Genomic DNA, 24,732 nt, shown 5'->3' on the forward strand with positions numbered 1-24,732 from the left:
ATTGGTCATTTTCTGCACAAGTTCAGACCCAGCTCCTGTATACAGTACATGAGAACAACAGGAAACGTCTCTGAACAGCAGTGGTCATTAAAGTCATTAAGACGTTTCCCCCTTTTTAAAATTAGTATTGCTGCTGTGTTTAGAGGCTTCATGCAACCAACCGAGAGACGGTTATAATAGTCATGTTTTTGCGTTTCTTTTTTATTTCTTTACATACAGTACTTTTAACTGACAGAATGTCTACACAGATTTTAGCTGAGTAGTCTTTACAGTACAATGAGCGGTAATGAAAAAGCATCACGGTAGTTATAGGGACTCTCATGAGAACATTTCCGAAAATGTGGGGAAGAAACGACCTTTATTTTACAGCATGTCATTGACACCAGCACGAGAAAGACAACATTTCCCACTTGCATACTGAAGTTACACAGTCTAAGTTATTCATAAGAGGCAAATGTTTCAACACACAAATACACTATTTTATATAAGAAGCGTTTTTATTCTGAGTTGATTCTGGTCTTTACAGTTAAAACACAAAATATCCATCTATTTACATCAAGGCATAAATAGATAGGTACATACATAATACATACATGTTCCCAATGCACATATTCACATGATATCATGCTATGGAATCCCAAAGAGGGTACACAGCATTTTGAAAACGCACATATGTGTACACACAGACACACGCACTCGCATACATGCGTACAGACACAGGGCTGGAGAGCACAGCAGTACGCATATCCAGCAAGCCTGGAGTTAGGACTGGTTTACAAACAAAAATATTCATAATCTGAGTTATGTACAGAAATTATAGCTGCATCTCAATATGAAGAGTACAGGAAATCCACTGGGATCTTAATTCTTCCTAGCACAAATAAAATAGAGCATTCTCTGTCTCAAATGAAAAATATATATATATTTATACGCATAATGTACATTTCTTGTTATATACACGTCTCGAGGACTCCATTATTCAAACATGGCTTGGAAATTCATGTTAGTAAAAGGGGCATCTTGCTCTTCTGTGTATCGATAAGGCAATCAAACTGAAGGGCCTTAGCCTGCACATGTGCAATGTTAACACTGACATCGCATGTTATGCACATGCAGTTGTCACACTGCAAGGACCTCGATAATCAGCTGGGTTGACATTAGGCTTGGGCAGTATCACATTTTTCACAATGTCATCAGGACATTATAGCCTGGCATACAGTATTTTGACATTATCTTAAAAATAACATTTGCCGAGCGAGTGGGGGGGGGGGGGGGGGGTCCCCCATGATATGATTTGTCGAACAGAAATCAGTTTCGCTATAGCATTTTTACTCTGTCATAGGAACCCACACTTTGCAAGCTTTGCAATTCGAATGATTGTTCCTTCTCAAAATTATTTAGTAGGCCTAAAAATAATTAGTGTACGGTTAGCCGCTGCGTCTTGTCCTTGCTGTCGACTCGCTCATGGAAAGCGAGGCGTGTTAGTGAGAAATTTAACAAAACAAAAAAAAGAGTGAAGAGGAGGAAAGAAATGGAACAAAACCTGCTTACCAAAAGACATTCGTCCTCAGCTGTATCAAAATATTTTGGATTCCACAGAGATGATTTAGAGCAAGAGCAAGTGCTTTGTCGGCACTGCCGTGCGCCAGTCGGCACTGCCTTGCGGCAACATCACCAACTTATATAATAGATTCTACTGATAGATAAGTTCTATTTGGATATAGCTTAGTTTGGGTAATTTTTCAATTCATTTTTTGTTTTCTAAATATTGCAATATTTATCGCAAAAAAACATATGACAATATTTGAAACGTTTCCAAAATCATGCAACCCTAGTAGGTACCATACATATGTGTAAACACACATATATGCAAACACACTCAATTTTGTTGTAATTAGTAACTGATCAGTAACTGGTTGTTTTGCCTAAACCTCATTCAGGTGAAAAAAATATTTCAACTGCATGGTATGGAGGAATGCAATGCTGTTATTGAACACTGGACTTGTACATTTTACACAGAACAAAACCAGCCTATCAAACAGAGGGGCAGAGTCGATGCATTGTCACGAACAGCTGAAACAGCACTCAAACACTGACTGATTTTGCGAAGAGCAGCTGAAATACATGGACAGACATGACCTATAAGCCGTGATAGAGACCATGGTGAGGAACGTGTGAGACGCCAATCGAAACATGGTGAGGATTCGCACAGAGGGGTCGAGAGAGGGCCTTCCATCCAGCGTTTGCGCAGCTGCCCCATTACTCTTTTTCAATCCCCTAAAGGGTGGGCCGATGCCACCTGCCACGGACGGCTGCCTATTGTGTGTCACCTGCCATGTTTACCACCAAGACGCTTTGAGAATGCCTTGGTGCACGTCTCCAAAACTAACCCACTCCCTGGAAGATTAATGATGGTCTGACTTTGAAAATATAATACTCCGTTTTGCATTGCGGACACCAATGTCACACATGCTCAGGCGAGGATGAAGAGTGGAGCAGGGTCTTAATATTCAAGATATATTTTATAATTATGGTTATAAAGTTATACACATTATATAAATACCTAATATTTAAAAATAATGTTTACAGATCATAAATGAGAATTAAGACATAAGTGATGAATTACTACAAAAATGCCCGAAAAATGCAATGAGTTCCTAAAACGAAAGACACCACTTTGGAGGCAAATCTTCACATTTTTTGCTAAAATTCTTTTAAAAGGGGGCGAGAGCTTTTCCTTCCACGAGGCTGAACTGATGTTCCTCTAAAAACCAGAACAAAACAAAAATCTTTACAATAAAACCATTCCGATAATCTGTAGCTCACACATGTTTTATGGCATACAGTGTTATTAAAATATTCACAGTATTAAAATATGTTTGGAAAATACACAAAAACCTTTTATACAAACACCTTCCTGTAACTCGCATGCCGGTCAGAGAGGGGGCGCTGTTGGAACAGGTGTGACCATATGCTGAGGGGAGGGAGATGCACTTTTGGATTAGGCTGGAATTCCCATCCACCATGTACATATGCACACATAACGACAAGGGGCACGGATCGGGCTATTCCAGACCTCCCATTCACACCCCCCAGGGCCACCCGGCCACCTCAGACCCCTCTGACGGCTCCATCTGTAGCGGCAGACCTGGCTTGGCTTCTGTAGCAGTCAGGTTTACTGCGGGGAGGGCAGAGAGACGAGCGTCAAGTGCTGAATCAACCACTTCATGAACAAAAGCAGCCAATCATCCAGGGTCGCCAACTTCGTTCAGCTGGCTGGAGTGAGATTTTCAACTCGAGACCAGTCTGCACACACATGCACAAGCGTTTACACGTATGTGACAGTTTTACTGCCTTGTAAATAGTCTGTAGGGTTTGCAAACTACCCCAGCGCTTTTGAAGTAGCTAATTTTAGGTTTATAATGGAATAAATCAGATTTGCCATAAGATGTCTTGCGTGAGAGTCACGCCAGATGCGCGAGAGTTGGCGACCCTGATCATCTTGAAATCATACTGACAGGTACAGAATACAGGCACAGAATACAGGTACAGAATACAGATCAGAGAAATAAGTCCTCAGTGCTGCTATTATTGTACCACCCTGACTGACAGGGTGAAGAACAGTGACCTGAGAAACACCGAATCTGCTGGTCTGGGCAGGACTGAACCGGATTACTATTAAACTTGAATCAGGCAGAGTCTGTTTTTACTGTTTGCTTTGAGGGTCACTGCAAAGACAGTGCAGCTCACATGATGTCTGGCACAGTGTGTCGTTTCGGCCTAGTGTCAAAACGATCATAAGGCCGTCCAGGACAGAGGAAAACGACACAGGGGAAGGCCTGGTGGGGATCCCTGGGGTGGAGCAGATCTGACCCCAAGCTGGGGGGAGCAGCCTGAGCCCCCGCCCTCAGCAGGGTGACTCAGTGATAGGCTGACTCACTCAGAGAGCCGGCAGGTGACAATCACAGCCTCCCGTGAGCCGTGAAATGAGGAAACGCTCGTGGCTACGAGTGACGGTACGACTTACATGCGGGCAAAGTCTGTGCCCACCCCAGCCTCACTGCCGGTCTGCCTCCCGGCTTGCCGTAGTTCTACTCGGAGGATTTACCACAGTGTGCCGAAGGAGCAGTGTGCGAGGGGCCAGGCCTGTCTCTGCTCCAGTGCTGTGCTGTGTCCGGGTGCTGTGCAGTGCAGTGCAGTGCTATGCAGTGCAGTGTGGTGCTATGCAGTGCAGTGCTGTGCTGTGCTAACAAAGCGGGCAGAGTTTGGATGTCTGAAACTGAATTCATGCATTCCTGTTCTCAGGTCAGGCCAATCCCTGTTCACTGCCTGGAGCTGTTTCTTTGTCCTGTGACTTGACCAGGAGAAGCAGTTAGAAGGTAGATGGAAAGATGGGTGTCTTTTTTTCTCCCGCTCCGCTTCATTGTGCTTGGGTCCCCCACACCCAACCCCCCCCCCCCACCATCCACCCTCCACTCACACCCACAATTTCGTGGGGGAAACATTACCGGCCCGTATGAGGTCGCACCTTGCGGGGGAAAAAAAGTGGGTCACGGCAGGAGGAGCCGAGCCGAGGCGACCAACCATTTCCTGTGGATTCGTTTTTAGCAAGGGAAATAAAATTTGGTAAAGGGACGAAAGATAAACAACGGTGAAGGCCATCGATTAAAGAAAATGGTGGAGTCAGTGACAGGTAGTGAAAGGGGAAGGAGGAACGCAACAGCGCAGGAAATGAAAGCAGCAAACAAGAAAAAAAAAAACACTGTTAAATGCAAATTGAGACGGGGGGGTTAAGGCACCTTATGGACAGGAAGCGTGCAGGAAAGCCCAGGCACTTACGCTCTCCCTGTCTCTGTCTGACATGGACCAAGACTCCGTGCCATAGTGCAGAGGAGAGTACACCCAACTGTCCTCGGGAGGCTGCTTAGGACAACAGGGGGCGCCAGAGGAATCGAAAGAGAGAGGGGCAGACAAAAACAAACGAAAACAAAACAAAAACAAAACAAAACAAAAAAAGGAGCATAGGGGAAAAAAAGATGAGAAGTGAAAAGAGGTGAATGGATGGACTGTCTCCCCCGGTAACACCTGCGTGTTTCCCACACAGTTAACAGAATCAGCATGTAATACGACAACATGAATCGTTTAGAATATCTTACATGTGCTGTTTAACATACTTAAAGTAAAAAAATAATCCTAGTTATTTGCTAGTCTTAAATTCATGCAGCAATAGAAGGTAGCAATAAAATATTATATATGTATGTATATAAATAATATAATATAATATAATATATTATATATATATAAATCTGTCCTCTGAATTCCTTAGAAGTCATAGCTGACGAGCAGCAAATCATTAAATGAACAAACACTTTATAGATATTGTCACATCTGGGGGACAAAGGGGAGAGCAAACGGGCAACGCGATTGGTGGAAACAGGAGCGGCACACTTTGCACTGATAGGCTGGGAGTCTTCTATGCTGTGCCAGTGACGACACGCTGTCACGATGGGTCAGTGTCAGGGAGCCCACTGAGAATCCCACCAGCAGAGCAGATGGTTCCAGCACAGCAACCCCCCCCGCCCCCCCCCCCCCGCAGTCTAATAGCCGGAGCGCTTTCGTCCTCCACATGCACACGGTCACCCTACGAGATTCAGCGGCATCGTCACTGTCACGTCAGTACGGATAACTAGGCCAAAAAAATTAGGCCATTTTAAAAATAGCACATTATTCGTGTAATCAGATGCCGTCCACCAATAATCCTGATCTTTCACTTCTGCCAATCACATGTAATGACAGATAAGATGATAGTGAGTGATAACTGGTGACTTATGGTGCTGAAACGCTGTCACAGGACACGTTAAAGTCCGGAGCAAAGGCAGAATGAGCGTCGTCTGGGGAGAAGTCAAAAAGGATGGGGAGCGATCAGAACTGGCCGCAGAAAATCAGAAGGCGGGAGGGGTTAGGCCCTCGAGCTGGAGAGCGAGGGGACATGCAGAGACTGTAAAAACCAGGACAGATAAACGGACAAAGAAAGAAAGAAAGAAAGAAAAAACAACAGGCCATGAAACAGAAGCTACAACCAGAGCCAGGAAGGGAAAAGCGGGAGAATTTCAAACACCCGCAAACAGAGAGACTGGGTTTGTTTGGTGATTAAGTGAGGGCCGGAAACAGCCTGTGCCGCAGACAGAGTGTAAATGCAGGTCCCGGGGGGGTGAATGGAGAAGTGGGCCGGGCCTTCCCACCGGAGCTCTACCGGCGAAACGTGACCTACACTTAATGCTGCTGGCACCGCAGGGCAGAGCTCAGGTATGGGCCCGTGTTCTGGTACCACGTCACTTCCCCGCCTTCACCGTCACCCCCAATGAGGATCCGCAGAAGGCAGCCAGCCACTGAAGACTGCCATTGCTTTCTGGATCCACAGGGGGAGCCGATGAGCCGGGAGAAATGGAGGCTGGGCTCTCTCTCGGACACGTGCCCCCGCCCCCGCCTCCGCCCCCATGACGCCGCCCTGGGCCAACGTCGCCACCTGCAGGCTGAGCATCTGCTCCCGCCCGCACTCCTCACGACCACATCAGCCCCGAAGCACGAGTGAACACCAACGAGGTCAGCTTTCATCCGACAAGCGGGTATTTCTTGTTTTCATATCGTACGGCCATGTCGAATTTCAAGGAAATGCCCGTGACGACGTCAGGGTAGCTGATAAACACTCATTTTACACAACATTAAAGTACAGTAATAGTAAATACTCATGGGTATTCATATACTCATTATGGGATGTAGGAAATACGGGCCATTTGCATGTACGCAGTGAGTGGCAGTTTATACACGATCCCCGCAGTGTGAATGGTGCCCCCACAGGCCAGCGAGTGCGCTTACGATGAAGATGTCGCTGATTGGCACGTCGTCCTCCTCCTCCGCGGAGGCTTGGCTGGCGCATTCTGACAGCTGGCTGGTGACGTCGGGCTCTTCGGTCACGCGGGGGCTGGATGGCGCGGGGGCGGTGGGGGCGGGGGCCTCAGCTTCGGGCGGCTGGCTGCGTTTGCACACAGACACGCAGGGCCATGGGAAGGGGGGAGAGCCTCAGGCTACGTGTGACTGTACCCACACATGTGCTATGCAGAAGTTAAACTTTCCAAAGTCACTCCCAGGAATAGCCACTGTGTGACTGGCACGGGGTTTTCATACACGCCCTGCAGGCCGGCTTCGGTGCCAAGTATACCTTAGCACCGCATGCTATCAGAGGACAAGACGGGTTCGGTACAGAGACGGCACCCAGATGGCTGATTCCACACTCCCCAAGCGCCGGCACCCCCCCCACTGCGCCGACAGGCCCCTCCCCCAGAACAGCCTCCTGATCTAGGTCTCCCCAGCTTTCTGCATTCTCTCTCAGCCTCTCTGCTTCCTGCCGACTCCTCCCCCCTCCAGACAGAGAACCCCGCCCCTTGTCGGGGTCATGTGACAGGCTGTGTACCTGGTTTCCGGGGAGGCTGCGGGGGTGCTGATTGTGAGCTCACTGCTGGGTCTCTGTGTCTCCACCTCCACTGTGATGGTCTGCTGGTCTTCCTCACGGACACCAGGCTCCTCCTGAGCCCTGAACAGGGAACAGAGACAAGCCTCCAGTGGATGGTCAGGCGCACGCACACGCACACGCACACGCACACGCACAGGCAGCTGTACTGAATCTGCAGCCTGTGTGCTGTATGCTAACAGTGCATGATGAACATCTCCTGGCTTTTCAGATGCTTCACGTGTGTGTGGATCAGTGAATGACGTGTCTTCAATGATATAAATGAAATCAGACGTTCAGCCAGAAGATCAGACCTCCTTGACATGTTTCATGCATGATTCCTACCTGACATCCTGATTGGATGCTTGGGGGTGTCTCCTGCAAGTGGGAACAGAGGGAGGGGCTGAGTGCACCCTGACTGCGGGCTCGTTTGTGTCCGTCTGTGTCTCTGTCTGTCTGTCTGTCAGTGTCTGTGGCTCTGTCTGTCTGTCTGTCTGTCTGTCTGTCAGTGTCTGTGGCTCTGTCCGTCTGTGGCTCTGTCCGTCTGTGTCCGTCTGTGGCTCTGTCCGTCTGTGGCTCTGTCCGTCTGTGGCTCTGTCCGTCTGTGGCTCTGTCCGTCTGTGGCTCTGTCTCTGTGTCCGTCTGTGTCTGTCTGAGCCTGTATGAGGATGTCTGTGTCTCTGTCTGTCTGAGTCTGTCTCTGCTTGTTTGTGTCTCTGTTTCTCTGAGTCTGTCTCTTTGTGTCTGTCTGTATCTGTCTTTGTCTCTGTATATCTGTCTGTCAGTCTCTGTCTGTCTTTTTACCTCCATCTCTGTTTGTCTGTTTCTCTTTGTGTCTGATTTTCTCCCTGTCTGCGTGTTTCTGTGTGTGTCTGTCAGTGTGGTGGGGGGCAGAAGAGGTCAGCACCTGTAGCGGAGGCGCTCAGCGTCCGGAGGAGAGCGCTCGGGGTTGGTGAGGGAGGTGGTAGAAGACAAGGTGGTTGCAGCTGAGGCCATCATCGCCTCCTCAAAGGAGGGAAGGGCGCAGGGCAGGAGATCCGGCCGGACTGGGAGACACGGACACGGGGGTCACTCTGCGCTCCTGGGGTGCCGCTAGCCGATGCGAGAGTGCGGCGGGCAAACGCAGGGCGGGGGCTCACCCTCGTTCTCCAGCGTGGGGAAGCTGTGGGCGCCCCGCAGGTCGTACATCTTCTCGTCCTGCTCACAGGGCAGCTGGGAAGCCGACCATGCCGCCCCGGGCCCCGGGTATTTGGGGACAGTCAGAGCAAGGCGTCCCTTCTTGGAAGGCGACGATTTCAAGGCTGGAGATGCCAATCGGAGCAAAAAGCATCCAATTAACAACCGTCTCCTGAACCATAACTAGACTCTTTAACTTGTGTATAATGCAATTTGTATAATTAGAACGCAATTCCATTTCTAAATAATGCTTTACTAATTAGATCATTATACACTTTAACAATCAATTTAAAACGCTGCTGTACTCATCAAGTCCGGGGTTGCATTATAATAATGAGAGACACTTTCTAAGTGTGCTTCAAAGTAATTTAACATAAACACATTAAACGCACAAGTGAGAATAATTTAAAATGTGTCCTGTACACTGTGTTCCTTAGAGCTGCGTAAGACCCCTTATGTGCAGAGTGAGCTGTCCTGGGTGATGGGACACACAGCCTAGGGGACACCCCCCTGGGGACACTCACAGGAGTTCTTCTTGAAGACTGTGTTGCTCATGAACCTGAAAAATCTGTCTGCGTAGAAATTAGGCCGGTGGACCGAGACCGTGTCCTGCAGAGGGACAAGAAAAAAAAAATGTTATTAAATGAAATATAAAAGCCCTGGTTTTCAGAAGCCATTCAGGAATAACATGTTGCACTGCTTGCGGTCATCAGAGCCTGTGTATGACACCCTCACACTGAAGGGCCAAGGGAACCAGGGGGGGTGTTGTGGGCACCATCCGTGCCCAAGGAGGGGTACAGGGTGGCACCAGAGGCAAATGGGCTGTTCTCAGGGGGTCATTTGGGGAGAGTCGCTAAACACCCTCAACCCCTCCAAGACCCATCAGTTAGGTCACCGTGACTTTGCTCTGCTCAGACACTGTCACTATAAGCAGAGAGCCATTTCCCATTGGCCCCTTGAGCACGGCCCCTAACCCCCCGCTGCCCCATGGACAGGCTGACCCTGAAAGTCTCTGCTTGATAAAAATGTAACTCAATGGTTCCTGCCTAAGGAGCATAACAAGGATCTAAGAGCCAGGCGGGATGCCCTGAAGACCCTCTACGCGCTGAAGACCCTCTACATGCTGAAGACCCTCTACATGCTGAAGACCCTCTACGCGCTGAAGACCATCTACGCGCTGAAGACCATCTACGCGCTGAAGACCCTCTACATGCTGAAGACCCTCTACGCGCTGAAGACCATCTACGCGCTGAAGACCCTCTACGTGCTGAAGACCCTCTACATGCTGAGAAGCAGGGTCTCTCTTCAAAGAGAGAAGGTCATGCTCCTCCCTCTGAGCAGGAAGAGCAGACGTCATTCCGCGGAAGGTCATTAAGGACCGGCGGCCGAGCACCTCCCTGTGACATCATCAGGCCGCCGCAGGCCCAGCCGCGGTTAGCAGAGGTCTGTGTGACACGGCGGCAGAACCGCAGAGTCAGTCACAGCCCGGGCGACTATAATGTGAGAGGGTGAAGAAGCTCATGGCCCCAGAGGTGCAGGGTGAGGTCACTCTAAGGGGATCCCCGAAACGAGCCAAGACAACAAGCCATGACATGAAGACTCACCCCGTCGTGAACGAGCGCTTTCCACGTGTGCTCCAGCTTCTTTATCAGTCTTTGAGACGGACGGACGGACGGACAGACAGACAGAAAGATAAATACAAAGGTTACTTAGAAGATGAACAAATTTATCACCTGCCAGCCAAAGCAGAAAGTTTCCTCCATTAGAGGTCGGGGGGGGGAGGGCATAGTCACCTGTATGACTGCAAGATGTCGATGATTCCAATGAAGAGCAGCAGTCGCTCCCCCTTGCCGTTGACAGCCGGGATGCCGCCCATCCTGGACGGACACAGGAAGCACAAGCCACCGCGTGAGCCTGGGACCCTCGGGGTGGGGGGGGGGCGGGGGGGGGCAACGGCCCGATGCAGACAAGAAGCCAAAGCACTTTTGATTTAGACCTGAGCTGCCATGAGTCAAAGACCGTGCCGTTCTCAATGTCTCGTGCGACACTCAGCCGGCGAGAGCCGATCCAAGATCCACGAGACCCTCCCGCAGATATCGCTCTAAATCAGCGCGATCAAAACAAGCAGCTTCTATTCATCTCCACGGTTCCCTTCATACATCATCGTCCACGGCTTTTTAATTCAGTGCAGAGCTCAGCCTGAAGCCAATCTCAGGACACACAGGGCAGGGGACGCCCTGAACGGGATTTTAAGAGATGCCAGCTTATTTAACCACAGGGTTTTGGACTGTAGATGGAACCTGGAGGACATGAGGAAATCCAGACAAAGGAGTAAACCTCACAGCCACCGGCGTGGGACTGGAACCTGAAATTCGGGTTAAGTGTGAGGCTACAGTCAACATGCTATTATTACATTTATGCCATAACAATGACATAATCAGTGAAATGATACTGTGAGGTCACACTGCAGGGTGCCCGGCAGAGAAGCGGAGACCCACGTGTTGTCGGTGTCGACGGACTCCCCACAGGACGCGCCCCCCTGGATGGACTCTATGGCGGTGGAGTACAGGGCCTTCTGGGTGATGGGCCGCTTCTCGTCGCCGACGTCCTGTGAGCCACCCCCCTCCGGCTCACGCTCCGCCAGATCCATGTTGTGCACCCCCAGCAGAAGGCTGTAGTCCATGATCTTGAAGCTCTCGAGGACCTGGATCATGAGGAGCAGCAAGGTACTCTAGTTACCTGGAATGCCAGTGCGAACTGCAGAACCAGCCGACACACCACTGGCTGGCTGGACATAGACCCTGTAGGGCAGTGCTTCTTAACTGGTGTAACCTCAGGCCCTGCAAATTTCCTTGGGCGTTGAGGGTGCTGCCGGTTACATTTTCCAACCAGCAATGGGATCCAGTAACTACTGTAGGTGACCCAGGGACTAGATGACCCAGGGACTAGGTGATCTAGTACAAACTCTAAGGGCACTTTCCACTGCACCAGTTACCATAGGTACCTGAGGTGTTCTGAAGTCAAAATGCTGGTATCCCAGTCACCCCATAATGGTGGTCCCACCTGCATGTTGCTGCTTGTTTGATCAGAACAGTCATGAGATGTTAACCAAAGACCAAGTTTTTGAACATTCTGCATCACCAGGATAATAAAGTGCATTTCTGAAGCTGATTTTGCATTTTGGGTAATAAATATTTGGATTTATAGAGCGAAAAAAAAAAAAAGTTAAAAATAAATACATTTCTCAGAAAATTGTCCTGGAGTGATTTAAACCGCAAAGATGATGATTAGAAAATGATTAGAAATCCCGCACAGAGCTAATGGAAAAGCAGCAGCGTTAAACTTTACACTGATTTTTTAATCTTGAAAAGGAACAATCATTAAAATTGCAATGTTTTGTTTCCTATAACAAAGTACAAATGTTTAGTGAAAGCTTGATCACAAAAAAGCTGCCTATTGCGGTCCTTGCAATGTGAGAATTGTATGTACATAACATGTGATGTTGGTATTAATATTACGCATCATCCATCCCATTTTTCAAATTCACTACAAAATACCTCGGGTCGTGCTGTGATGTCATTCACTGCCGGTACCAGTTTTTACGGCAGTGGTAAAAAAACATCTTGAAGCACCAAAAGTACGGTACCTGGGGCGGTGGAAAAGCACCAAAAGCGTAATATATCACAGGGCCTCTAGTACTGCCAAGTGAATCCATTTCAAAGGAACAATCAACGAGTGCAGAGAGCAGGCAAGGGGCAGGAGAAGGTGGAGCTCAACTGAAGCGAAGGTCCGTCTGTAACAGCGACTGGACTCAGACCCGCAGCCCAGGACCTATGAGACTCTAGAGCTGTGTACTGATCCGTACACCCACCATATGACAAGGACATGCTGACAGCTCTGAGCTTTTCATAAGCACTCGTGATGTTTCTCAGGAGGCCATTTCAGGTTAAGTACCATCCCACAGGAGAGCTCCCCCAGGGACCTTCATCAGCAGCCTGGAGGTTCCAGGTGCAGCTCCTAATATCAGCCTGACGGCCATGCTGGCCAGTGGCAGCCCCCACACCCCCCCCCCCACACCCATACCCACGCACCAGGCAGTCCCTCTGCAGGGTCTTGACCAGCGCCCCGTTAGTGTCCACGTCCAACATCAGGCCGTCCGGCAAGTCCTGCATGAAGTCCAGGTCCTTGAAGGTAGGCCTGGCCTTCTCGCGCTCTTTCTTGGAGGCCCGCCGCTTGTACGTGGAGCCCTTCAGGTCGTACTTGAGGTGCATCCGCACCGCCCGCGGCAGCACGTTGTTCATTACCACCACCCGGATGTTCTTCCCCCCCGACTGGACGCAGTACAGCCCGAAGAACTTGGGCAGCAGCGTGCGGGGGTTCTGGTTCAGGTTCTACAGGAGGGAGAGGAGGGAGGTTAACCGGCAGGAGAAAGAACCTAGGATCACATCTCAAGCGAGAGTTGAAGAAGTTTAAGAGAAAATATCTCCCTGGACCTGTGATCATTCCTATAACATGACAAGTAATTCACACTATTAATAACTGTGCTGTCAACATATACTTTACATTCTATTCATAATGCTGATTAATAATTTACTCCACCACTGCAAAGATAAGCAAGTGCCTTCTGTGCAGGTGTGTGGTGGGGATAAAATGACATTTTCTGGATTTTGAGAATGACCGCTGGCCAGTGTAAGGACAGACCAACCACAAATCTTGGTCGTCAGCACTGGCTGGGATTACCCACCGACATTTTCACTTTCACCAAATAATAATATATTAATAAATCATAAATATACCCCTCCCCCAACTGTCCTTAAATGACGGGTGGGTGAAAGCGCGACCAGCTGGTGAAAAGGCCTTCCACTTTTAAGTTGGATTTCTAAAGACTTTTTAAAATAGAAAACTGTATTTAGCGTAGGATGTGTGAAATGCCGTCTGAATAACAGAGGCAGTGCTGCAGTGAGGGTGAGATTCCGCACTATTAGAAGCTCCTAACGGAAACACTGTGTTAATTAAAACCGAGCTGTTTGTCAGAGAGGTTATGCACAATCACCGTGCAGGTTTTCATTCATTCAAATGCAAAACAGCCTCAACCTTCAGGCAAAGGAGGAGTGGAAATTATACAGGCACCGTAATTCATCATCACACAACTTCACGGGCAGACAAGGCTCAGTGGTGGAGACTCACAAAGGGGCCGATGCCATCAAAGAACCGAGGCAGAAAGGAAGCAGTGTGAAGGCTGAGAGGAGGCAGTGTGGAGGTAGTGTGGAGGCAGTGTGGAGGCTGAGAGGAGGCAGTGAGGAGGCAGTGTGGAGGCAGTGTGGAGGCAGTGTGGAGACTGAGAGGAGGCAGTGAGGAGGTAGTGTGGAGGCTGAGAGGAGGCAGTGAGGAGGCAGTGTGGAGGCAGTGAGGAGGCAGTGAGGAGGCAGTGTGGAGGCAGTGTGGAGGCTGAGAGGAGGCAGTGTGGAGGCTGAGAGGAGGCAGTGAGGAGGCAGTGTGGAGGCAGTGTGGAGGCTGAGAGGAGGCAGTGAGGAGGTAGTGTGGAGGCAGTGTGGAGGCTGAGAGGAGGCAGTGAGGAGGCAGTGTGGAGGCTGAGAGGAGGCAGTGAGGAGGTAGTGTGGAGGCAGTGTGGAGGCTGAGAGGAGGCAGTGTGGAGGCAGTGTGGAGGCTGAGTGGAGGCAGTGAGGAGGTAGTGTGGAGGCAGTGTGGAGGCTGAGAGGAGGCAGTGAGGAGGCAGTGTGGAGGCTGAGAGGAGGCAGTGAGGAGACTTAGAGGATCTCTCAGGAGAACTACTGTGGTGCCTCAAGCAAATTACATGTTTGCTGACTTCAAGATCGTTCATTATTAACAGCTTTATTAGCCCTTTGTAAGTCTACACCTAAAAAAACGAATCTCTCAATTAATTATTAACCAGCCAACAATGCATAACAATGGATCCCAGAATAATCCAGACTCATAAATAGGAGATCAGTCATGCCGTAAGCCAGTTAGTTCAAACCGATAAACAGATAAGTCACACAAGAAAAGATGTATGGCTATCCCACAAACCCACGAGGTGTGCACAGCGCCTACTAGAGTCTGAGATGGGGAAATACAGGTGTCAGGGCCCCAGGGTCAGGATAGGTAGCCCCCCTCCGAACCCAGGACCCTGTCGTCCGGGGGAGGAGCAGGAAACCCAAGGGAGCGAATGAGACTATAGCAGAGAGGGGGAGGAGAGGAAAGGAAGGGAGACAGGGATGGAGAAATGAAGAGATGGAGGAGGGAGCATGGAAGTGAGGGAGATGGAGAAAGAGAGCAGCTTCTGTGTCTGCGGGCACAGCCTGAAACCCAATAGGAGCCGGGTTCTGGGCCGAACGCTCTCGGTTCCTGCACACATGGACACGCCCCTCTCTACATAAACTCCGGCCTGGGAAGCAGGCAGCCAGCATGAATATCCATGCTCAGCCCCCAGGACGCAGCAGGACAGGGTGGGGGGCGCAAGCAGACTCCCAAAATAACTCTGTTTGACGAGCCTCTCAGAGTGTGACGGGCAGAATTAATCAGCCTTAAAGTGAAATGTCCCCTGTCCGTACTGACCCTGACGGGCCACGGCACGTTACGGTCCTGGGGGGTACCACACACCATCACTGTCGGGGGGGGGGGGCTAGGGGGGGGTGGGGCGTGGTCAAACTCACCATATAGTAGCCGGGCAACAGCTTCTGCAGGAATTCAGCCTCCTTGTGCATGACGGTCTTGATGATGAACTCGTCATCCTTGGTGAGGTAGAAGACGGAGCCACTAGCCCCGGGATTGGAGAGCTCGATCAGCGGCTCATTACACAGAGAGTACTGCAGGGGGAGGAGGCAGACAGGCTGATTAATTATGGGGGGAGGGGGGCTCAGCAAGAGAGAGCTATAATCAGATGTATAGGTATAACCAGGTAGCTTACTGGGGGCTGGACAGCACCTTCAGATTTAACAGTGATCCCAGTATAATATGGCACTTTTCACGACCCGAGCCGGACCCAAGTCACTCCACTGTCACCACGACCTGAGCCAGACCCGAACCAGACCGGACCCAAGCCATTCCACTGCCACCATGACCCGAGCCGGACCCGAAATGGACCCAAGCCACTCCCACTACACCACGACCTGAGCTGGACCCGAACCGGACCCAAGCCATTCCACTGCCACCACGACCTGAGCTGGAACCAAGCCATTCCACTGCCACCATGACCGGAGCTGGACCCGAACCGGACCCAAGCCATTCCACTGCCACCATGACCGGAGCTGGACCCGAACCGGACCCAAGTCATTCCACTGCCACCACGACCCGAGCCGGACCCAAACCGGAACCAAGTCATTCCACTGCCACCACGACCTGAGCCGGAACCAAGCCATTCCACTGCCACCATGACCTGAGCTGGACCCCAGCTGTACCCAAGCCTGACCCAAGCCAGCCCGCAAACTGGTGATTTTCCATGGTATGTATGCGAGCTAAAAGCGCGACCAAACCGAGCCGGTTGCGTCACATCATCCGATTGGTTTACAACGCAGGGAGATACTAGTGTCCCATGTCAATACGCATAGATTATCTGAAAGGAAAAGACTATATTAGATTTATTACCCATTATTAGTCGTATCGCACATCACAATCTATTGATACTTTCCTGATAACTACGAACTTCCAACTTGCTACTTAAAAAAGTACTATAGGACAGATGAAGGGAATGGATTCGTAGTGAAAATTTACTCAAGCGAATGCTAATTCTGCTAGCATCTGCTGCTAAAATAACACGGTGACTCTCACAGATGTGCTAGCAGAAATTAGCATACAGTGAAAATAACAATTGCCCTTAGCAAATCATGATGTACACCATGTGAGCAATAAATGAGCGTCTCTTCGGGTTTATGTCACTGTCACTCTCCAAACCCAGCGACGCCTTTACCGAGCCGACCCTTCTGCAGTGGAAAACCGAAGTGAGCTGGAACCGCACTGTAACTAGTCTGTCTTCGCGGTTTGGCTCAGCTCCTACATGCCAGTGGAAAAGTGCCAATAGGTGGGAAATTCTCCAGCATTTGCTATGAAACACAGCAGGCTGCAGTCAGAGAGCCTTTGGCAACGGCTGAGAATTAGGCACAGGAGTCACCCGCGGACACAGAAGCATTCCAAGGGATCGTCTTCCTGAAGGAATCAACCGTGGACACATGCGCGACCTCCAGAGCTCCGTGCGCTACAAAATGACTCACACCCACATGCACAGAGGGGATTTTCCCGGGGGGGGATAGTCAGTAGGCACATGGACCCCCACCCTAAGCGGGAGGACGGTGCGGCCATCCTGCGCCTCCCGGTAACCCTCCACGGACCCCTTACCAGGTAGTCGTCGGGCCGAATGCCGAAGAGCTCCCGGAAGTATCGGAAGGCCACGGGGGCGTAGGTCTTGAAGCGGAAGTCGGGGAAGTGGTGAGCTGGGGTCAGGTTGCTGCCCTCACTGGTGGGGGGAGAGAGTGCGGGACCATCAGTGGAACATCGACACAAGCAGCGGCCATCTTGCCTGCTCAACTGCAGCTGTTTTAAATTAGCCCTCATACTATAACTACTCTGTACAGTCCTGCCTCTGGAACGATTGAATTTGTGTTCGTGCATCGCTCCATTATTCTATATAAAACTTTCTCTTCCTGTTAACCTGATGTCACTTCCTGTTCATCATGCAGCTATGTCTATAAACAGCTACCAGCTACCTTTAAATTTAGCATGTTTTTATTGAAGCTTTTGACAGCAAAACTAAATGGCCAAATAACTCTACAAGTCATTAGCACATTATCTGTAACACAGAGCGCGGTCGCTAATGATGAAGACGTCACAGAGAGAAACTGTGTGTCCCTGGGTCACCTGGGGAAGAAGATGCTCTCCACCACGTAGAAGTCTTGCATGAGAACGTCTCTCTCGGGTTTGGAGCTCAGGTTGCCCACAGTGTACCCGATGCCCAGCTGGATGGCCCCTTTCAGGGCGGAAGACGTGGTCTGTGAGGGGAGATTTGGCCATGTGATCCATTCCATCATCACACAGTCTAGGTCACTGGTGTTCAGATGTGTGTGTTTGGGGGGGCACCTCACCTTCTTGTAAGTGGTCTCCCCCGACGCATCCACTCCCCGGTGACCAATCCTCTTCCCTGGAGCAGTGGCGGAGACCAGCTGGTGGGGGGGGGGGACAGAGGGAGACTATGCTAAAACCGGCAGACACTAAAACAAGGAAGTGCAGCTCAAGGCTCCATGGGGTGCAGATACACTCAACAGGCTCCCAGGCAGAGCAGAGAGCATTATGGGGGATTGTGGAAGAACAGCCCTTACCTCTGTTATAACCGACTTCTTAGCTGTGACATCTGAAAGAAAGCAGAGAGAGCAGATAAGATGAGCTGTTGGTAAACAGAGGCTACATGCTGGAGATCTGCAGTGTGACTCTGAGCTGGGAGACCGCTTACGCTCCGCGACTACGGTGTGAGGAGAAGACAGCGGCAGACAGGCAGGTGGGGATGGACTGAGATACAGCAATCAATCCACCCTGACGCTTGGTCGCAGGTGTCCAGAGCCTCAGAAACTACGGGCACAAGGCAGGGAACCCAGGATGCGGTGCCAACTGATTGCCCTCAGGTGGAGTTAATAGGAAACGCTAGGAAGGTCCCGTGGCCGCCCATGAGGTTGGAATGTACTGAAATTATTACAAATACCAAGCACTTTTAAAAGGGCTCAACAATGAAAAAAATCAGCAAGTGGGATTAAATGTGTCCCCGTCCCCGTTATCGATATTATTATGTGTGTTAGAGTCGCATTCAGCCACTCAGGCTCGAAAGCTGCCTGCCACCAGCTTTGGGAAGAAAAAGATCTGAAACAGATTAAAAATACTGCTTTTCCCACAAGTTAGAACCTTCCAGAATATCTTCAGCCCCAGAGCGCCACTGGCGGGCAGCCACATGACTGAGCCGAAGAGGGGTTCTTCAAGCCCCCCCCCCCGGACCCCGCTCTCTCTGACGTCAGCTGTATGGTCCCTCAGCAAGTGACAGGGGGCGGGATTTAGACAGCTATGCTGGCGAGGGGGGCTTGTCGTCACCATAGCCTGATGCCGTTTCCAGCATCTCTCCTGGCACCTCCCCCCCCCCACAGCTGCCCCAAAGCAGCCTGTCACAGCTCTGGTTCCGGCACCTTCCACCGCCTGTCACCTGTATGTCTTTCGTTAACTCGCCAGTCAATCTCACGTTCTCTAGTTCTGTGAAATATCTGGAAACAACTGGCTCTGCCTTCCCAACCAACCTATTTCTCAAAACAAGTTACTAGTCTCAGATATAAGGGGTATAAACACCCGCCCCCCCCTCCCCCGTCCACCCCTCCAGTTTAGCACCTCAGCTGAGTACTAGGCTATTCACCTCAGGATGTCACAGGAAATGACTCTGGGTGGCGAGAAAATGCCCGCAGATTAACGCCCTTATGTTCTGGTTCTCTATGTGGCCGGTTCTACGCCCCAACCAGCCACCCAGCTCAATGCCCAGTCAGCAAGTTAAATTCTCCATTTCACACAGTCATACACGAGAAAACATGTCTGCCTTTGCCGGAAATTCACATGCATGACCGTCGGCTGGGTGCCGGATCAGCGCAGCAGATGCATCCGACACGGATCCGCACGCTCTCCCGGCGCCCCTCCCTCGTTTCCATGGCACCCCCATCCAGGTCAGCTGGCTTCTTTTTTTTTTTTCCAGGCCACCCGTCTCAGGGAAATGACAAAGGGGGCCGTGGTCGCGCCAAGCCGAGAGAGGGACGGCAAAAACCAAACAACGTCTGTCCTATGCTTTGCCAAAATCGACAGTTTTGTGGGACTTCGGGCCAAGCTGTTAAAGAAATCATGAAGGAGATTCTGAGAGGCTCAGCAGCCTGGGCGAGAAGAAACAGCCTTTATGACCACGACGTTTCCTAAGGCCAAAAAAGCAGCCACACTGGAGAACGACATGAAAAGCTCATGGGTATCAGATCCATAGCCACACCCCCCAACTCATAGGCCCCTCCCCCTCAATGTGAGGCAGCTCAGACTCCGCCCATTAACACACCCCGCCTGGGTGTTCCCAAAATATACAGCATATCTTACTTTTGCTTCCCGAGAAATACTCAAAGGGTTTGCAAGAGGTTCTGTCAAAGGTACAGACCAGGCAGGGTGCCGGCGAAACAGGTTTCCCCTTCCTGACACATCAACTTCTCAAATCGATACGGAAAGGCTGTAACATAATGTGTGGTTAGCCTGACATTATCTGTCAAAACTGAGGTGTCGTGACAGTGCAGGACCATCTCATATGAAGGCTGCGGTGGAACGAATGAGAGAGCTTCCAGTGTGTAATTCAAACGCCTTCGGATGGTGTTTGATTTCACAAGCGTCCAACATCAAGGGCTGAGCTTTGTTCTCATGTTTGTCTCTGGGGACCCACTGATTACTGAGGCTTTGTATCCACAAGCGGCCTTTTAAATGGACCTGAATGTAGATGTTACATTAATGCAGGCTGAATGCAGTTATGCTAATAAAAATAAAAATGTTCCCTCATTGTGATTTTTGGTTCTTAGGGCAAAGCCTTTCGCAGGTTTTACTGAACGTTTTAGAGCTCAATGGCACATAACATCCAGCAAACACCTCTCTTACTCCTAATTAGTGAAGGTGAGCTACAATAAAAACCAGTCTGCACAGTGGCGCCCCCTTTGGGAGAGTCAGTAGCAGCGACTGACAGCATTGTCTTAGAGGAGCTTGCAGATGAGTAGAAGCACCACTTCCCAGCATCCCAGCTTGATGGCGTCCAATAGGATACCATTACAGTTCCCTAACTATGCAGGACGTTATGGCGCTGTTGCGTTACCATGGTTACCTCCACTGCTACAGCCACACCCCACACTCACAGCTGAAAACCCGCCCCTCGGCATGACCATCATACAACACATGCAACACACGGCTGCAGTGGAACAGTCACCATCACCGAAATCACCCAGCTACACGTATCTGGGCCGGAGAAAACAGGAGTATCCTGGAGGAGACTCTACAGAATGTGAGTAGAACCTGCAAACTCCACACACAGTGCAGGAGTAAAAATAAAGAGAAGCCCCGTTTCCGAGAGTGTGCTCAATATACAGCTGCCAAAGCCTGAAATACACACATGGGACCCCCCCCCCTTGGGGACCCCCCCCCCCCCTGAACCTCTCACTGACAGAAGAGCATTTTTCAGCTTGAAGCCACAAGCCAGCACACAGCCAATAAATTTTCCTTAAGAGCAATTCTGGTAGTAATGAAAACCCATCTCCGCATCGCTTCCCACCCCCCTCCAAGAATGTGTGGAATCGTAGCTCAAAATCGGCCAGCACTTTGCACATGCTGTCACACTCAGCAAAGACGGATGTTACATCAAACAGCATCACCGAGCGCTTATCTCTGTGAACACAGGGCCGTCCTTCATCACCGCCGTAAAAACACATACCGTGCTGCCAAGACCAGCTTACATTTTACCCGAAATCAATGCTCCACGCAGATAAACCAATAACACGTGTAGTTAGGTCCCCCTACACTGGGGAGATACGCATTTAATTAACCTGGCACGTTCACCGGAGCTCGTACATTAAACGCTAACACAGGCACTATCTGACATCAAGCACTTTGCTGCAGGAGAACATTGAACGGCCGCAGCCTTTTGTGAGAACAGAAGTGTCAGTTAAACATTTATTGCAAGAACAGCCCGCCTAAAACCCGCTAAGTTGGATCTGGAAGGAGAATAATACAATCTGCTGACTTGTCCTATGGCTGACATCAGAATTATCGATTTAGTCCAAAATATAACATTCTTATCGTCTAACAAGAATCACAATGAACATGAAAGCCCAGCGACTGTCAGAATGGCCATAAGAAAAGGCAGCCACAATCAATAGCCCGGGACACTCAGGAAGATATGGGGCTAGTTCTCTGTATCTTATGCTGAGGCGTCACCTACACGATTTGAGGAGACGTTTAAGCCGAGTTTTCTCCCACATCTGCACAGATGTTCCCCACAAGCCTGCCAGATGTTGCATTCGTTCTGAGCTTGGGCACAAAACATAATGTTCTTATTATACAATATCAAGACAAGAAAACTGGTGAATCACTATGCAAAAGCACATGCTTCAGGAGGTAATCCTCTACTATGCTGGTTTTGATGGTTTCAAGTGGGTGTTCAACAGCTTTCACACCTGCCCAGAATTCTTGATTTAGATAATATTCTTAAAGTCTAAGAAGAATCGCAATGAACACGAAAGCCCACCGATTGTCAGAATCTTCATAATTGGTTCCAAGATGACACAGACGTCGTTGGACACCATCCTGGTTTCTCTGTCGAAACTCATCTTTAAACTTTAGTTTTTTCTTAATATTTTCACATTTTCTGTCAGTTACAGTTACAACTGATAGTTGTAATTAAACATTCGCCCCTCACTTGTGCACCAGGCACTTTACAGGAGCGACGTTGCACATGTTTGAGTTTCCTTTTTTTATTTGAAGTCTTATTGCTTTTCACAAATTCTCACTATGGCGGCGCTGACCACCTTGCATTTCACTGTATAACATTTCACTGTTATACTCTGACAGTGCATGTGACAAATGAAACCCTCGAATCCTTGCCCCTAGTAGTAAGAGAACAAACCCCCAGCATTACTATGGGCTTGGCTGTCCTTCTGCATGGTTTGACTGCTTGCCACTACCAGCTACCTCTGGCAGGCCAGCCTGTGCAGCCTCACGCAGGGTTCTGCACTGGGAACTCTCCAGTTTTCTGCCTGTGCTCTACATCCACATCCGCACCCCTGTGTCGCAGGGGAGCAGCTGCAGCAGTGCTACCACGGTGACAGACTCCCATGGTCCGGATGGCACCCAGGACAGGAGGATCACTAGAGATTACAGAAGCTCTCCAGTGGTGCTTCCCTTGGTGCTGGTGAAACAAAACACCACATATACCTCTGAGGTGAGGTGCCGAGCTCAGACCGGAGCACCTCCTCCATCTTTGGCTCAGGTCCGATTATGTTTCAGCCACTTCCCGGTAGGTCCTCAGTAATCAAGCACGCGCCAAAGATACCGATGCCATCCCTTAACGGGTAACAGCTCCGGCTGGATCGCACCCATCCATTTCCAGGATACTGCACCGCCGGTGACGTCTGCAGCAGCCAGAGGATTGGCAGAGGCTGTGATGGGCTGGGATCGGGAGGTGCGGCTGCATGTCTGGCAGTCGCCATGGTGAGGGACGACATCCTCAAACCCTCGTTGCCAGTCCCTCTTGTCATATTTGCTAAGCTGCCAGAAACTCCATAAACAGAAAAATCAGACCAGGCCCATGTTGAGTGTCTCCCTGCTGAGGTTGGGCGTACAAATAATAAACTGTCTAACTGCCATGACAGGAAAGTCTTTGCAGACCCAAGGAACCCATGCATGACCTCCTGAAGACCAGACCAGCATGGGAGTCAAACATCTCAAATCAATACTTAATAACCAGAAAAGCTCCACGCTGGCATGTTGGGTGAGGCGGCGCCATAAACCAGCCATATTTCTACATAAAATCCCTCAACCATTCAATAAAGTCAAATAATCCCCTAGAAGATACTCTTTGAAAACAGTAGCCCCACTACAGGTCAGAATAGAGAAGCTGCTCACAGCTGACACAGCTATAAAACTGAAGATTTATTTCAGCAATTCTCGTAAATTCATCCAACTCTGTGGGATGATGTTGAGAACCAAGATGTCCAGCGATTCCCACAGCCCGTTAGATACCACTGGGTACATGCCTACCGCCTCTCCGGACATGCCTCCAGTTCCTCAGACTGTGTGAAGGTGACTGCATCCAAAACGCTGATTCCAAGCCCTGGCAGTGCCTGAGAGAACAGTCTCCGCCAACCCGCACGGAGAGGGCAACAACTTTCCATCCCAATTGTGCCAACAGAAGATGCACCCTTAGTGTGGGATGAATTGGTTCTAGAGTATCTATATATACGCACGTCAAGAAAACTGCAATAGCATCTTAGCAAAAGAATATATTGTGCAGAGATGCCAAGAACAGAGAATATCATAAGTGTATATGCAGTTCAAACTCAAGTACTGTGCCAATTATCGCATGAGTCTAGCACTAGGCTAGGGGGTCATTTTTAAGAAATCTTTTACACCTAATTCCCTTTTTTCTTCAGGAAAACCAAACTCTTCAACCAACCTATTACCTAAATAGCAAGTAGATGGATTCGCCTAAAATAATCACGGGATAGAATGAACAAAGGTCTTAGAACATAAGCGAATAGATTTATGAGTTTCCACCACTGACGTCCCAAGCCGATATCAAAGATCGCAATCAGGGCTGATCCAGGCATTTTTATATTGATTGGTATTGGTTACCACATCCCGATCCAAAGCCCGATCCATTTAATTCCCCGAGTCTGCCTCATTTACATCAGCTACACAGATTGTAAGCTTTCATCACACATGGCTTGGAACTACAAACTATCGGGACGTGTGGAAATTCTTTAGACTGGAATCTCAAAGTAGCCCAACTGCTACCTGCAATGTTTGCAATGCCGTCCTTTGGAGGCGTATGATACAGTGATACAATGAATCTAATTAGACATTTGCAGAAACATCATAAGGAAGAATACTGTGAAATGGCTTATCCAGACGAAGAATGCACCGAAGCCTACTGTATGTCTATGTATATTTAAATATTTATTAAAAGATCGAATTGGGACTCAGAAACAGGAGATATAAATATTGAACGGATTAGATGGGGGTACCAAAGTGAATCGGGATCTCATATTTCCACCAATACGTTCAACAACATCAAACAACAAACACCGCACTGCCTAAAACTCTGAGAGCTGAAGGCATCAGTAAAGTCAGGGAAAGGCCTACCTCGTGCTGCCTCATGCTGCCTCGTGAGCTCAGCGGGTGTCACAGGGCTCCAGTTAAGAAACGTGACGAGGCAGAGCTCTGTGACAGCTTGGTCTGTCACACATGGCGCGCGAATCATCCTCTCCGGTCAAAAGACTAAGCTC

At 49.6% G+C, this 24,732-nt stretch overlaps 1 protein-coding gene across 4 annotated transcripts in view; it reads right to left on the minus strand.

Annotated features, from left to right (window-relative positions):
* Nucleotides 1-339: 339 nt before the first annotated feature.
* The window catches only part of LOC111860294 (phosphatidylinositol 4-phosphate 5-kinase type-1 gamma-like), a 34,110-nt gene continuing 9,717 nt past the window's right edge, over nucleotides 340-24,732 (minus strand). The window contains exons 2-18 of one of the 4 annotated variants that reach the window (XM_023843849.2): nucleotides 18,013-18,044; nucleotides 17,779-17,856; nucleotides 17,555-17,685; nucleotides 17,036-17,153; nucleotides 15,358-15,510; nucleotides 12,775-13,074; nucleotides 11,182-11,387; nucleotides 10,477-10,560; nucleotides 10,288-10,336; nucleotides 9,208-9,292; nucleotides 8,647-8,808; nucleotides 8,415-8,553; nucleotides 7,853-7,885; nucleotides 7,472-7,591; nucleotides 6,877-7,033; nucleotides 4,840-4,920; nucleotides 340-3,178 (exon numbers count right to left, since the gene is read on the minus strand). In XM_023843849.2, the coding sequence (XP_023699617.1) occupies nucleotides 3,176-3,178; nucleotides 4,840-4,920; nucleotides 6,877-7,033; nucleotides 7,472-7,591; nucleotides 7,853-7,885; nucleotides 8,415-8,553; nucleotides 8,647-8,808; nucleotides 9,208-9,292; nucleotides 10,288-10,336; nucleotides 10,477-10,560; nucleotides 11,182-11,387; nucleotides 12,775-13,074; nucleotides 15,358-15,510; nucleotides 17,036-17,153; nucleotides 17,555-17,685; nucleotides 17,779-17,856; nucleotides 18,013-18,044 (1,931 nt within the window). In that variant the 3' untranslated portion in view covers nucleotides 340-3,175. Of the gene's footprint in view, nucleotides 3,179-4,475; nucleotides 4,921-6,876; nucleotides 7,034-7,471; nucleotides 7,592-7,852; nucleotides 7,886-8,414; nucleotides 8,554-8,646; nucleotides 8,809-9,207; nucleotides 9,293-10,287; nucleotides 10,337-10,476; nucleotides 10,561-11,181; nucleotides 11,388-12,774; nucleotides 13,075-15,357; nucleotides 15,511-17,035; nucleotides 17,154-17,554; nucleotides 17,686-17,778; nucleotides 17,857-18,012; nucleotides 18,045-24,732 lie in introns of those variants that run through there. The other 3 variants (XM_023843850.2, XM_072699721.1, XM_023843848.2) reach the window with 3 other exon arrangements.

This window comes from Paramormyrops kingsleyae, chromosome 15, assembly GCF_048594095.1.
Source record: "Paramormyrops kingsleyae isolate MSU_618 chromosome 15, PKINGS_0.4, whole genome shotgun sequence".
NCBI classification, from domain to species: domain Eukaryota; kingdom Metazoa; phylum Chordata; class Actinopteri; order Osteoglossiformes; family Mormyridae; genus Paramormyrops; species Paramormyrops kingsleyae.